Source organism: Salvelinus alpinus, chromosome 24, assembly GCF_045679555.1.
Source record: "Salvelinus alpinus chromosome 24, SLU_Salpinus.1, whole genome shotgun sequence".
Taxonomy (NCBI): domain Eukaryota; kingdom Metazoa; phylum Chordata; class Actinopteri; order Salmoniformes; family Salmonidae; genus Salvelinus; species Salvelinus alpinus.
Window position 1 is genome coordinate 44,928,732 of NC_092109.1, and position 15,021 is coordinate 44,943,752.

The 15,021-nt window shown below is 43.7% G+C and overlaps 1 protein-coding gene across 1 annotated transcript; it reads right to left on the reverse strand.

Annotated features, from left to right (window-relative positions):
• Positions 1–5,705: 5,705 nt before the first annotated feature.
• LOC139552876 (barrier-to-autointegration factor-like) lies at positions 5,706–8,389 on the reverse strand. Its single transcript, XM_071364994.1, has 3 exons — positions 8,103–8,389; positions 6,595–6,721; positions 5,706–6,218 (listed from the first exon to the last, which is right to left on the reverse strand). The coding sequence occupies exons 1-3, from the start codon at positions 8,119–8,121 to the stop codon at positions 6,071–6,073; spliced, it is 294 nt and encodes a 97-aa protein (XP_071221095.1). The 5' UTR covers positions 8,122–8,389; the 3' UTR covers positions 5,706–6,070.
• Between the last annotated feature and the right edge of the window lie 6,632 nt (positions 8,390–15,021).

A 15,021-nucleotide genomic window follows, 5' to 3' on the forward strand; every position in this document is an offset into this window, starting at 1 on the left:
AATATTACAACAAATATATGGTTGATCTCAAATGTACTGGTTAATAAAATACCTGTATATATGGAACATGTGTTTGAAAATTGTATTTTGTTTTTAAATGATATTGTTAATTGGAATGGTAGAGTTATGTCTTTCATGGAGTTATCAGAATTGTACGGGAAGGTCTTCAGCGGGGGGAGGCAGGTGGCAGCGGGGGGAGGCAGGTGGCAGCGGGGGGAGGCAGGTGGCAGCGGGGGGAGGCAGGTTGCAGCGGGAGGAGGCAGGTGGCAGCGGGGGGAGGCAGGTGGCAGCGGGGGGAGGCAGGTTGCAGCGGGAGGAGGCAGGTGGCAGCGGGGGGAGGCAGGTGGCAGCGGGAGGAGGCAACGGGAGGAGGCAGGTAGCAGGTGGCAGCGGGAGGAGGCAGGTGGCAGCGGGGGGAGGCAGGTGGCAGCCGGGGGAGGCAGGTGGCAGCCGGGGGAGGCAGGTGGCAGCGGGAGGAGGCAACGGGAGGAGGCAGGTAGCAGGTGGCAGCGGGAGGTGGCAGGTGGCAGCGGGGGGAGGCAGGTGGCAGCGGGGGGAGGCAGGTGGCAGCGGGGGGAGGCAGGTGGCAGCGGGGGGTGGCAGCCAGCGGGAGGTGGCAGGTGATAGCGGGGGGAGGCAGCGGGAGGAGGCAGGTGGCAGCGGGAGGAGGCAGGTGGCAGCGGGGGGAGGCAGGAGGCAGCGGGAGGAGGCAACGGGGGGAGGCAGGTGGCAGCGGGGGGAGGCAGGTGGCAGCGGGGGGAGGCAGGTGGCAGCGGGGGGAGGCAGGTGGCAGCGGGGGGAGGCAGGTGGCAGCGGGGGGAGGCAGGGAACTGGTCTGTTTGCACAATATAAAAGATCAAAACAGTTTAATTTGAGGACCAGAATGTTGACAGCTGTGCCGAACAGATTGAATAATAGTTGGGAAGAGATTTTTGATGTACCGATTGATATATAAAACAACGCAAGATTCAAGACTTTGTGCTTTTCAGCTAAAATTATTGCACAGAATTTTTTGCCACCAACAACATGTTGAATATTTGGGGCATTCAATCATCGAAGCTCTGCAGATGTTGTTGTGAGGATACAGAATCAATAGACCATTTGTTTTGGTATTGCCTTCAGGTAGCCTGTTTCTGGTCTCAGGTTCAGGAAGAAAAAGCATAACATTAATCTAAAATTGATTGATCCTAGAAATAGCCTTGTTGGGAGATTTCGAGAGACCCAGTCATCAATTACTAATATAGTCATACTGTTTGTAAAAGTATTTATGTTCTGTGGACTCTATTTGATTAGATAGATTCAAATTGTATGTTAAACATCAAATCATAGTTGTATATGGCGCACAGCAACACAAAGAGGGTGGCCAGCAGAGATAGGTGGGATGGGCCCTGACCATAGTAAGCTGTTTTTCTCTGTGTTGGTTGAGGCGTGAGAGTGTCTAGGGTGGGTTATCTAGGTGTATTGTATTTCTATGTTGGCCTGGTATGGTTCCCAATCAGAGGCAGCTGTTTATCGTTGTCTCTGATTGGGGATCATATTTAGGTAGCCATTTTCCCCCCATTGTTCGTTGTGGGATCTTGTCTACATTGAGTTGCCTTTGTGCACTCCAGTAGTGGTTCGTTTGTTCTTTATTGTTTTTGTTTAGTGAGTTTCTCTTTAATAAAATGATGTGGAAATCTATACACGCTGTGCCTTGGTCTCATCTTTTCAACGATCGTGACAGTGTCATCAATTACTAATACAGTTTGTAAAAGTATTTATGTTCTGTGGATTCAGTTTGATTAGATAGATAGAATCACAAAGAGGATGGCCAGCAGAGATAGGTGGGACGGGCTGAGGGTTGGGAATTGGAGACAAGTGGGAGTGGAGTTGGGAGTGGAGTGGGAGTGGAGTTGGGAGTGGAGTTGGGAGTGGAGTGGGAGTGGAGTTGGGAGTGGAGTGGGAGTGGAGTTGGGAGTGGAGTGGGAGTGGAGTTGGGAGTGGAGTGGGAGTGGAGTTGGGAGTGGAGTTGGGAGTGGAGTGGGAGTGGAGTTGGGAGTGGAGTGGGAGTGGAGTTGGGAGTGGAGTGGGAGTGGAGTTGGGAGTGGAGTGGGAGTGGAGTTGGGAGTGGAGTGGGAGTGGAGTTGGGAGTGGAGTGGGAGTGGAGTGGGAGTGGAGTTGCTGGGCGAGGGATAGAATGACGGTCAAAGATAAAAGTCAAGAATAAAGAAAATAAATAAATACTAAAAGTAAGTTTCAATGACACTGAGGGGCAACACTGTTACATCTAATGCCTGTTTGCCTGAGGCTGATGCTGCGCAGGTATTTGTACACACGTATACATGCACATACACTCACATTCAAACGCACACACACGTGCACATACACTCACATTCAAACGCACACACGTGCACACACACATACACACATGTAAATAGTGCCATACCTGCACTCAAACATATGCAGTTGGTCTTGCTGTTGTGATTTTTGATGTCTTCTGTTTTTTGCTTTCCTTTGTCTTTGTCTTTTTTCTCTTTTGTTCATTTTGTTGGTGCATTGGACGGGGGGAATATAATTATTATACTTTATTATGATTATACATTTTTCTCGGGGGTAGGCTGGGGGGGTCTCGGATGTTAAAGGGCAGCTCTCGGGAACTGTGGGGGGGATCTTGGAGGGCCGGTGGCTGATAGGTCGCTGCTCCGGATCCCCGTTTTTGACCTTGTGGGAGATCTGTCAACTTGCTCTTAAGCAGGCCGTTGACCCTCGTTGCTTTTGTGGGTCGCTCTAGTCTGTTAGATGACTGAATGTAATGTAAATGTTGAGCGGCTTCACTGCAGGTAGATTGTATGTTTTGATATTATTATTTTTTTAAACAGCCCGGTGGTCACATCAGACACTGACTGGTTTTCTGATCCACTCCTCTGTGACCAACAGATGCATATCTGTATTCCCAGTCCTGTGAAACTGTGAGAATAGATTTAAAAACTTTGTCAGCTATGCGTTCTATTCGTAATAACCTGTTAGATTTATGGGAAGAGTATTATTCTAAATGAAATCTGCTTTCATATTGTTGAGTGATGGAATAAAGTTATCTTTATATATTTGTCGTCTGTTGTCACTTATTATGCATCCTAACTATTTCATATTCTTTGTGGTACACTTAAAGGATTGTTAAAAAAATCGGGAGTTATTATTTAGATTTTTCCTGTAGCCATTATTGAGTTTTTTTCCAATTTCATTTTATAACATGAGATATTTTTTCATATTTTTAACAAAGGGTGCAAAGAGTTGTCAACGGTGGCTGGTGCATTGAAGTCAGGCGCAGGAGAGCAGAGATGTGTGGACACGAAACACTTTACTGAGGCAAATAGTAAGACCAGAACGCAACAGCGTCACCAAAACCAAATGCCCAAAACAAGTAAGGCAGCACAACGTACCACAAACAAAGTACAAAGTACCGGCTGCCACAAAACACAGGTATACATAAACCCAGCCGGAAGCGTGCCAACCTCGGAAATAAACAATAACATACACAGACATGGAGGGAACAGAGGGTTAAATACACATAGTATGAGGAGATGTAAACCAGGTGTGCAGGAAAACAAGACAAAACAAATGGAAAAAGGTGGATCGGCGATGGCTAGAAGACCGGTGACGTCGACCGCCGAACGCTGCCCGAACAAGGAGAGGGACCGACTTCGGCGGGAGTCGGGACAAGAGTTTTCAATATCGTTCAGGTATATTAGGAGATCATCTGCACATACGTTTAGTTTATATTATATATATATATATATATATTATATGATACCTGTTACATTTCAGTGGAGAGACAGTAGGGGAGAGACAGTAGGGGAGAGACAGTAGTGTAGAGACAGTAGGGGAGAGACAGTAGGGGAGAGACAGTAGGTGAGATCCTGGATATCCTATTTTGTGTCCTTTCCTAAACCATCATCAGATATTGTACAGTATTATTTATTCAGATATTGTATATTTTGTGTATGTTTTTGCTTTAGGATATTTATACAATATTTTTATTACATTTATTATTTCAGCTGAAAAGTTCAACGCTTACAAAGTTTTGAATAGAAAAGGCCATTCAAGACGATTTAAAGCCTTTTCGGCATCAACAGCCATTATTGATAATATCGTATTGACAATCACGAGCTACAAAGGGAAAATTACATTTAAAAAATGCGGTGATCTTTGATTTTTTTGTTGTTGTTTTTTGTCTGCTGATAATTACTTCAGAGTTGTTGAGTCTGAGAAGGTTGTAGGACCGGTCCCACTGTTTGATTCTGATTTATCTACATTGTCATAGAAACTTTTAAAATGTGTCATTAATCTCATTGTTCTTTTATAACAAGAGTGTCTATTGAACAATATTAACGCTGATCTATCTCCTATTTATTTTTTTATTCAAATACAATTAATAAAACAAAAGCTTAACTTGACTTGGAAGAGTTCCAGTGATGGATAGCCACAGCTAGCTAGCTAACATAGCACCCCTCTCTGTTTGAGTAGGCTAAACTAGCTAGCTAGCTAACATAGCACCCCTCTCTGTTTGAGTAGGCTAAACTAGCTAGCTAGCTAACATAGCATCCCTCACTGTCTGAGTAGGCTAAACTAGCTAGCTAGCTAACATAGCACCCCTCTCTGTTTGAGTAGGCTAAACTAGCTAGCTAGCTAACATAGCATCCCTCACTGTCTGAGTAGGCTAAACTAGCTAGCTAGCTAACACAGCATCCCTCTCTGTTTGAGTAGGCTAAACTAGCTAGCTAGCTAACATAGCACCCCTCTCTGTTTGAGTAGGCTAAACTAGCTAGCTAGCTAACATAGCATCCCTCACTGTCTGAGTAGGCTAAACTAGCTAGCTAGCTAACACAGCATCCCTCTCTGTTTGAGTAGGCTAAACTAGCTAGCTAGCTAACATAGCACCCCTCTCTGTTTGAGTAGGCTAAACTAGCTAGCTAGCTAACATAGCATCCCTCTCTGTTTGAGTAGGCTAAACTAGCTAGCTAGCTAAGTAAGTAAAAGTGAGAGAAAAAAATTATACGAAATATAGCTAGCTCTCTCTCCTTCTCTCTCTCTAGCTTCTCCTTCATTTTTTAAGAAATGTATTTGTTCAAAACTGTTCAGCTATTGTCTTTCTCTCTCTTTGAGTCACCAGCTCACCACATTTTATGCACTACAGTGCTGTAGTTTATGCTTGCAGTACTAGATTCATTCTCTGATCCTTTGATTGGATGGACATCATGTCAGTTCATGCTGCAAGAGCTCTGATAGGTTGAAGGATGTCCTCCTGAAGTTGTAATAATTTACTGCGTAAGTCTATGGCAGGGGGGAGGAGTATGTGTGCCAAGTTATGACCACTCAGGTCTGTGTTTTTTTCTCACATTCTGTTTCCTTCAGTTTCTGTTTCCGGGTGAAGGAAACACACGGAGGAACTGAAACCACCCCAAGTCTTTAATGCTCCAGGGTGAATGTGAAGCGAGGGACGGAAACCACCCCAAGTCTTTAATGCTCCAAGGGTGAATGTGAAGCGAGGGACGGAAAAAGCAAAAAAATCTCTGTAAATTGTATAACTCAAGGATCAAAAGTATAGTATTTAATACCTGTAACAATACCAAAATAGAATTTAGATTTGAAGATAAAAGTTTAAGATTGTTTCTCCACCAGGGCATCTATATGTTGACTCTTGAGAATACACCAGGACAAAGACAGAAAACAATTTCATTCCAGATTTATTCCACAACAGAATACATGAATAGCAAATATTTTAACTTGGGTACAAGCAGAGGTCATACTATTCTGTGACTAAAGGCCTTGTCAGGAATATATGAGAGAGAGGGCGAGAGAGAGGGCGAGAGAGAGAGAGAGAGAGAGAGAGAGAGAGAGAGAGAGAGAGAGAGAGAGAGAGAGAGAGAGAGAGAGAGAGAGAGAGAGAGAGAGAGAGAGAGAGAGAGACAGACAGGAGGATAGACAACAAAGAGGAGAGAATGTGACTGTCTCCTCTCCTCTACAGGTTGTTGTTGGTTCAATCTGAGGAACGAGAGAGAGAGAGAGAGGAATGAGGAGTGTCTCCTCTCCTCTACAGGTTGTTGTCGGTCCACTCTCTCATTCCATTGTAGGCGTCTCTCTGTTGCTTGGCGTTGGCCCCTGTGGTATTCTTCAGATTGTCCTGGAACTGGTCTTGGTCCCGACCTCTCTTCAGGTAATCACCCAACAACTGGTCAGCCCTGTATGGAGAAGAGGTCAAAAAAAAACTCTCCCTAATACACCTGGAAAATGGTAGACTTTACAAACCGCACGTGTAAACTAAACTGAGGGAAGCGAAACTCTCCTTCATTTACCAAAGTAACTCGAATTCTATGAAACTATGGATGCATCTGACACGGTAACTAATCCTTGATCTCTTATCTTAAAGTGCTTTTGACCGGAGCCCAAAGAGGTTTTTCATATTTTAAAAAATAAATATTTTCTTCATATGAAAAAAAAAACGTTTTATTTTTGTATATATTTTTTTACATGGTAGAAAAAAATCCCCCCCAAAAAACTCAGTCAAGTTTACAAAAATTCCTGGTACATCTTTTGTATTACCGGGAATATTCCTACCTAGGCATGCCCTTCTCCTCCAACGTGCGTCCGTGCGTGGTTCCGATCCCCGGTACATCCCTCACAGACCGGTTTCCCATCGGCTCCGAGACAAAGTTCCGGTGCTTTTGAGAAGTGGTGGGAGGTCCTGTAGGGAGATAAAGGGAGACAATGTCATGCCCTGACCGTAGAGATCCTTTTTATGTCTCTATTTTGGTTGGTCAGGGCGTGAGTTTGGGTGGGCATTCTATGTCTGGTGTCCTTGGTCCTCCTTTCCTTCTCCCGACGACATTCGTGACAGACATATGGTCTGTTAAAAACTACACCGAAGTCCACAGAAAATATACCTTTACTTGCTATAATATTGTTCTGTGGCAGGAATGATCTTTAAACTTTATTTTTTATCTTTGATAAACCATTGTATCGTTTCGCATTCTTAAGTGTATACTAAACCAGGACCCGTCTTTTTGTAGCCAATTTTTTATTATTACTAAACCACAACCCCATCCTATCGTATCACATCCTGATTACTGAACCAGAACCCATCCTATAATATTCTGATTACTAAATCACAACCCATCGTATAATATTCTGATTATCATCCCCCCCCCCCCCCCCCCTTTGCCAAAAAAAATTACAACATTGAATAAAAAGTTGGTACCACAAAAAAACCACACCGTGTTATAGCAATCTGGTGCCCGACTTCACAGTCATTGTGGCGAACAACCATTTGTCGATGCAATGCAACGTCTGCCATGTAGTCAGGCAGTAACACCCCCTTTGTGTTCACAGGGTCTGGGAGGGACACTAGGAAAGGACAGCTGAAGAATGTCCCCTTGAACAACTATATATATATATATATATATATATATATATATATATATTTATATATAATATACTGTACTCAGCTAAATATACTGTACTCAGCTAAATATACTGTAGTCAGCTAAATATACTGTACTCAGCTAAATATACTGTAGTCAGCTAAATATACTGTACTCAGCTAAATATACTGTACTTTGCCATAATTTACCATAATAATATAATTTACAAAAGCCAAATTACCAATATCAGTGTCCTCGAAAAAGTAGACTTTTCAGGAATTGAAAAAATATATATACGTATATATTATATAATTTATAATAATAATAATAATATATTATATATATTTATTCATTTATATAAATGTTCTGATCTTTTGTTATGTAGTTTTGTAAGTTGTTTTGAATGACTTTGATTGGTCCTAGAGTTGATGACATATTCACATGCAGTACATGGAGGAGAATATTAAAATGCTAAGGTTTTTCCAGGACGCTGAAATTATTTTTAAAAATCCTGTCAAGTAACGCAGTCACAATAGTACAAATTACCACAAGTTACTGCAAAATTTAGCTTATATTTTAAAAATAGAAAAACAAATACTTTTTTTTTTAGAAAAGTTAAAAAGTGATTTCACAAAGAAAACATGATCATATTTACCTTACAAACAGTAAATGTGTTTAAATGTGAGGGATGAAAGTGGGTCTTACCGTTCTTGTTTCCAGACATGGTTCAGTCGGAAGATGGAGAAACTTCAACTCAATATAACTCGATCAGGATGACACGGCGTCTGTCGGTCTGCTGTGGCTCGATTCATTTTCCTCTGGTATAATAAAGACTTGGGGTGTATTCATTAGTGCACACCGTAGCAAACAATAGCAAAAAAAAAGCTTCGTAACGCAAAACATCTTGCAATGAAAATTAGAGTTTCTATTGGGCAAATTCAGTTAGGTACCTCCACTTCCTGCTCCAACCCAAATGAACAGAAACGAAAGTCAAAAGGAAATGTTAAGTTTCGATTTCCTGAAGACGTGTGGGGCACAACCAGTGTGTGTGTGCAGGGTGGTGTGTGTGTGTAGGGTGGTGTGTGTGTGTAGGGTGGTGTGTGTGTGTAGGGTGGTGTGTGTATGTAGGGTGGTGTGTGTGTGTAGGGTGGTGTGTGTGTGTGTGTGTGTGTGTGCAGGGTGGTGTGTGTGTGTAGGGTGGTGTGTGCGTGTAGGGTGGTGTGTGTGTGTGTGTGTGCAGGGTGGTGTGTGTGTGTGTGTGCAGGGTGGTGTGTGTGTGTGTGTGTGTACAGGGTGGTGTGTGTGTGTGTGTGTGCAGGGTGGTGTGTGTGTGTAGGGTGGTGTGTGTGTGTGTGTGTGTGCAGGGTGGTGTGTGTGTGTGTGTACAGGGTGGTGTGTGTGTGTGTGTGTGTGTGTGTGTGTGTGTGTGTGTGTGTGCAGGGTGGTGTGTGTGTGTAGGGTGGTGTGTGTGTGTGTGTGTGTGCAGGGTGGTGTGTGTGTGTGTGTGCAGGGTGGTGTGTGTGTGTGTGTGCAGGGTGGTGTGTGTGTGTGTGCAGGGTGGTGTGTGTGTGTGTGCAGGGTGGTGTGTGTGTGTGTACAGAGTGGTGTGTGTGTGTGTGTGTGTGTGCAGGGTGGTGTGTGTGTGTGCAGGGTGGTGTGTGTGTGTGTGCAGGGTGGTGTGTGTGTTTGTGTGCAGGGTGGTGTGTGTGTGTGTGTGTGTGTGTGTGTGTGTGTGTGTGTGTGTGTGTGTGTGTGTGTGTGTGTGTGTGTGTGTGTGTGTGTGTGTGTGTGTGTGTGTGTGCAGGGTGGTGTGTGTGTGTGTGTACAGGGTGGTGTGTGTGTGTGTGTGTGTGTGTGTGTGTGTGTGTGTGTGTGTGTGTGTGTGTGTGTGTGTGTGTGCAGGGTGGTGTGTGTGTGTGTGTGCAGGGTGGTGTGTGTGTGTGTGTGTGCAGGGTGGTGTGTGTGTGTGTGTGTGTGTGTGTGTGTGTGTGTGTGTGTGTGTGTGTGTGTGTGTGTGTGTGTGTGTGTGTGTGTGTGTGTGTGTGTGTGTGTGTGTGTGTATGGGTGTGTGTGTGTGTGTGTGTGGTGTGTGTGTGTGTGTGTGTGTGTGTGTGTGTGTGTGTGTGTGTGTGTGTGTGTGTGTGTGTGTGTGTGTGTGTGTGTGTGTGTGTGTGTGTGTGTGTGTGTGTGCAGGGTGGTGTGTGTGTGTGTGTGTAGGGTGGTGTGTGCAGGGTGGTGTGTGCAGGGTGGTGTTTGTAGGGTGGTGTGTGTAGGGTGGTGTGTGCAGGGTGGTGTGTGCAGGGTGGTGTGTGTAGGGTGGTGTGTGCAGGGTGGTGTGTGCAGGGTGGTGTGTGTAGGGTAGTGTGTGCAGGGTGGTGTGTGCAGGGTGGTGTGTGTAGGGTGGTGTGTGTAGGGTGGTGTGTGTAGGGTGGTGTTTGTAGGGTGGTGTGTGCAGGGTGGTGTTTGTAGGGTGGTGTGTGCAGGGTAGTGTGTGCAGGGTGGTGTGTGCAGGGTGGTGTGTGCAGGGTAGTGTGTGTAGGGTAGTGTGTGTTTCCACCTCCTCTCCCTAATCCACCCAAGCTGAACAGAAATGTTAAGTTTTGATTTCCTGAAGACGGGTGGGGCACAACCAGTTTGAGCCTGCATTGTTGTCTTTGTTCCTGCAGGGTGGCGTTCTGCTCTTAGTGATGTTTAGGAGGTGAGAGCAACTCAGAGATGATGGCAGGATAATTACGAACTTCACGGAGAAAGAAAACAGTGAAAACCCATCTGAACAACTGGCTAGAAACAATACTCTCTCTCTCTCTCTCTCTCTCTCTCTCTCTCTCTCTCTCTCTCTCTCTCTCTCTCTCTCTCTCTCTCTGTCTCTGTCTCTGTCTCTCTCTCTGTCTCTCTGTCTCTGTCTCTGTCTCTGTCTCTGTCTCTGTCTCTGTCTCTGTGTGTGTTTGTGAACAGAGCCCCAGGACCAGCTTGCTTAGGGGACTCTTCTCCAGGTTCATCTCTCTGTAGATTAACGTTTTGTTATGGAAGGTTTGGGGATCGCTTTCTTTTAGGTGGTTGTAGAATTTAATGGTTATTTTCTGGATTTTGATAATTAGCAGGTATCGGCCTAATTCTGCTCTGCATGCATTATTTGGTGTTCTACGTTGTACACAGAGGATATTTTTGCAGAATTCTGCATGCAGAGTCTCAATTTGGTGTTTGTCCCATTTTGTGAATTCTTGGTTGGTGAGCAGACCCCAGACCTCACAACTATAAAGTGCAATGGGTTATATAACTGATTCAAGTATTTTTAGCCAGATCCTAATTGGTATGTTGAATTTTATGTTCCTTTTGATGGCATAGAAGACCCTTCTTGCCTTGTCTCTCAGATCGTTCACAGCTTTGTGGAAGTTAACTGTGGCACTGATATTTAGGCCAATGTATGTATAGTTTTTTGTGTGCTCTAGGGCAACGGTGTCTAGATGGAATTTGTATTTGTGGTCCTGGTGACAGGACTTTTTTTGGAACACCATTATTTTGGTCTTACTGAGATTTACTGTCAGGGCCCAGGTGTGACAGAATCTGTGCAGAATATCTAGGTGCTGCTGTAGGCCCTCCTTGGATGGGGACAGAAGCACCAGATCATCAGCAAACAGTAGACATTTGACTTCAGATTTTAGTATTGTGAGGCTGGGTGCTGCAGACTGTTCTAGTGCCCTCGCCAATTCGTTAATATATATATTGAAGAGGGTGGGGCTTAAGCTGCATCCCTGTCTCACCCCACGGCCCTGTGGAAAGAAACGTGTGTGTTTTTTGCCAATTTTAACTGCACACTTGTTGCTTGTGTACATGGATTTTATAATGTTGTATGTCTTTCTCCCAACACCACTTTCCCATCAATTTGTATAGCAGACCCTCATGCCAAATTGAGGCAAAGGCTTTTTTGAAATCAACAAAGCATGAGAAGACTTTGCCTTTGTTTTGGTTTGTTTGGTTGTCAATTGGGGTGTGCAGGGTGAATACGTGGTCTGTCGTACGGTAATTTGGTAAAACGCCAATTTGACATTTGCTCAGTCCATTGTTTTCATTGAGGAAATGTACAAATCTGCTGTTAATGATAATGCAGAGGATTTTCCCAAGGTTGCTGTTGACGCATATCCCACGGTAGTTATTGTGGTCGAATTTGTCTCCACTTTTGTGGATTGGGGTGATCAGTCCTTGGTTCCAAATATTGGAGAAGATACCAGAGCTGAGGATGATGTTAAAGAGTTTAAGTATAGCCAATTGGAATTTGTTGTCTGTATATTTTATCATTTCATTGAGGATACCATCAACACCACATGCCTTTTTGGGTTGGAGGGTTTGTATTTTGTCCTGTAGTTCATTCAAGTTAATTAGAAAATCAAGTGGGTTCTGGTAGTCTTTAAAAGTTGATTCTAAGATTTGTATTTGATTATGTATTTGTTTTTGCTGTTTGTTCTTTGTTATAGATCCAAAATTATTGGAGAAGTGGTTTACCCATACATCTCCGTTTTGGATACATAATTCTTTGTTCTGTTGTTTGTTTAGTGTTTTCCAATTTTACCAGAAGTGGTTAGATTCTATGGATTCTTTAATTACATTGAGCTGATTTCTGACGTGCTGTTCCTTCTTTTCTGTATTTGTCACGAATCCCGCCGAAGATGGTGCCTCTTCCCGTTCGGACGGCGCTCGGCGGTCGTCGTCTCCGGCCTACTAGCTGCCACCGATCCCCTTTTCTGTTTCATTTAGTTTTGTCTGATTTGTTGCACCTGTTTTGTGTTTAGGTTTATTGTGGGCTATTTAAACCCAGTTGGCCCGCCGATTTTTGTGCGGGCTTGTTTTTCTGTTGGTGGTGTTTGTTCATTCCTGTGGTGTCTGATCCATTTCAGTTTAGTCCTGTTTGTTTTGGACTGGGACTTTACGCGCCCTTGTTTTGTGTGGCATGACCGTCTCTCTGAGATTTTTTGAACATTAAATCCACGTCTTTTCTGACTACCCTGCTCTCTGCGCCTGACTCCTTCACTCACTACATTTGGAATTGTGACAGTATTGTTTTAGTGATTCACCATAGTGAAGGTGTAGACTCTTTTCTGGTTCTTTATGTCTCAATGTTTTTGATTGGATAGGTTTCTCAATTTCTTTCTGAGGTTTTTTGCATTCTTCATCAAACCATTTGTCATTGTTGTTCATTTTCTTCGGTTTTCTGTTAGAAATTTTTAGATTTGAAAGGGAAGCTGAGAGGTCAAGTATACTGTTTAGATTTTCTACTGACAAGTTTACACCTTCACTATTACAGTGGAACGTTTTGTCCAGGAAGTTGTCTAAAAGGGATTGAATTTGTTGTTGCCTAATTGATTTTTGGTAGGTTTCTTCATGACTTTTACAAACAGAAGGTACTGTATTTGGTCCCGTGGTCCCGTGTGGCTCAGTTGGTAGAGCATGGCACTTGCAACGCCAGGGTTGTGGGTTCATTCCCCACGGGGGGACCAGGATGAATATGTATGAACTTTCCAATTTGTAAGTCGCTCTGGATAAGAGCGTCTGCTAAATGACTTAAATGTAAATGTAAATGTATTTTAATTACCTCTGAACAGCGGGAGGGTGCTTCTAAGGCCTCTCCATTTGGTTGGGGGCTCTCCTGCCATTGTTGGGCAGAAGGGCTTTGACACCTCTCACTTGACACGTCAGTTGTATCTCTTTGTAGCTAGCTAGCTTGGTAGCATTAGCATTCAGTCCTTATAAAGTAAAATATATCATTGTCATGTATTTTTCTTCTTGGCTTTTGAGAGTTTAAAAAATTGCTTTAGACGAACCATTACTCCCTCAGTTCCAAGTTGTGTTTTCAGGTTTCTGTTTGTTTGACAGAGTCGTAATATTATGGGAATTTTAATCCTTCGGTGTAGGAAGGATTCCAGGTAATTCCAGGTAATTCCAGGTAATTCCAGGTAATTCCATCCAAAATCAAGTTTTAGATATGGAGTTTTGATTTGGAGTGAAGGTTATGTTGTAGAGGGTAGCATCCTGTATATGTCCCTGCCAAAAAAAATCAAAGTTTATCTAACTTTAAATCAAATTTTTTTTTTAAACATGCTGAAAAATGTGGTAGCTCATCTGCTCATGACCTCTCTGTCTCTCTGTCTCTCTGTCTCTCTGCCTCTCTGTCTCTCTGCCTCTCTGTCTCTCTGCCTCTCTGCCTCTCTGCCTCTCTGTCTCTGTCTCTCTGTCTCTCTGTCTCTCTCTCTCTCTCCCTCCTGCTCTCTCCCTTCCATATCCTACATTCCCCTGCCCTCCCATGTCAGGTAGCCACATCCACTCACCCTTACCAGACCCCAAGCTTTTAACGGCTATTTACAACCACTCCTGTCTCTGTCCCTCTGTGATTGTGATTGTATGTGTGATTGTGTGTGTGTGTGTGTGTGTGTGTGTGTGTGTGTGTGTGTGTGTGTGTGTGTGTGTGTGTGTGTGTGTGTGTGTGTGTGTGTGTGTGTGTGTGTGTGTGTGTGTGTGTGTGTGTGTGTGTGTGTGTGTGTGTGTGTGTGTGTGTGTGTGTGTGTGTGTGTGTGTGTGAGAGAGAGAGTCTTTCAGAAGCCATTTTCTACCACTCCCATCTCAGCAGCTCTGGTGTCTGTCTCTGACCTTGTGCTCTGTCTGTGGAATAATGCATGCTATACCAGGAGCTGAAGGGGAGAGAGAGAGAGAGGGGGTGGAGCCATTTGTAGCCATTTGTAGATTGTTACGAGACGGGGGGGATATAGTATAGCATTTGTAATGTCTTTATTGTTTTGAGACTTCTGTATGTGTAATGTTTAGCTGTTAATTTGTATTGTTTATTTCACTTTTGTAGAGAGATCGACCTCACTTGCTTTAGCAATGTTAGCACAGTTTCCCATGACAGTAGAGCACCTTGAATTGAATTGAATTGAATTGAATTGAGAGAGAGGGGGGGAGAGAGAGAGACAGAGAGGGGACAGACAGAGAGACAGACAGACAGACAGAGCAGACAGACAGAGCAGACAGACAGAGCGAGACAGAGACAGACAGACAGACAGACAGACAGACAGACAGACAGACAGACAGACAGACAGACAGACAGACAGACAGACAGACAGACAGACAGACAGACAGGCAGGCAGACAGGCAGACAGACAGACAGACAGACAGAGAGAGAAGGGCTGTTGATCTAGAGACAGAGATAAACAGAGAGAGAGAGAGAGAGAGAGAGAGAGAGAGAGAGAGAGAAAGAGAAAGAGAGAGAGATAGAGAGAAAGAGAGAGATAGAAAGAGAGAGAGATAGAGAGAGAGAGAGAGAGAGAGAGAGAGAGAGAGAGAGAGAGAGATATCTACTGGGTGAAATTCCACAGTGTGCCATCACAGCAGCAAGATTTGTGACCTGTTGCCACAAGAAAAGGGCAACCAGTGAAGAACAAACACCATTGTAAATACAACCCATATTTATGTTTATTTATTTTAACTTGTGTGCTTTAACCATTTATACATTGCTACAACACTGTATATATATAATATGACATTTGTAATGTCTTTATTGCTTTGAAACTTCTGTATGTGTAATGTTTACTGTTAATTTTTATTGTTTATTTCACTTTTGTATATTATCTACCTC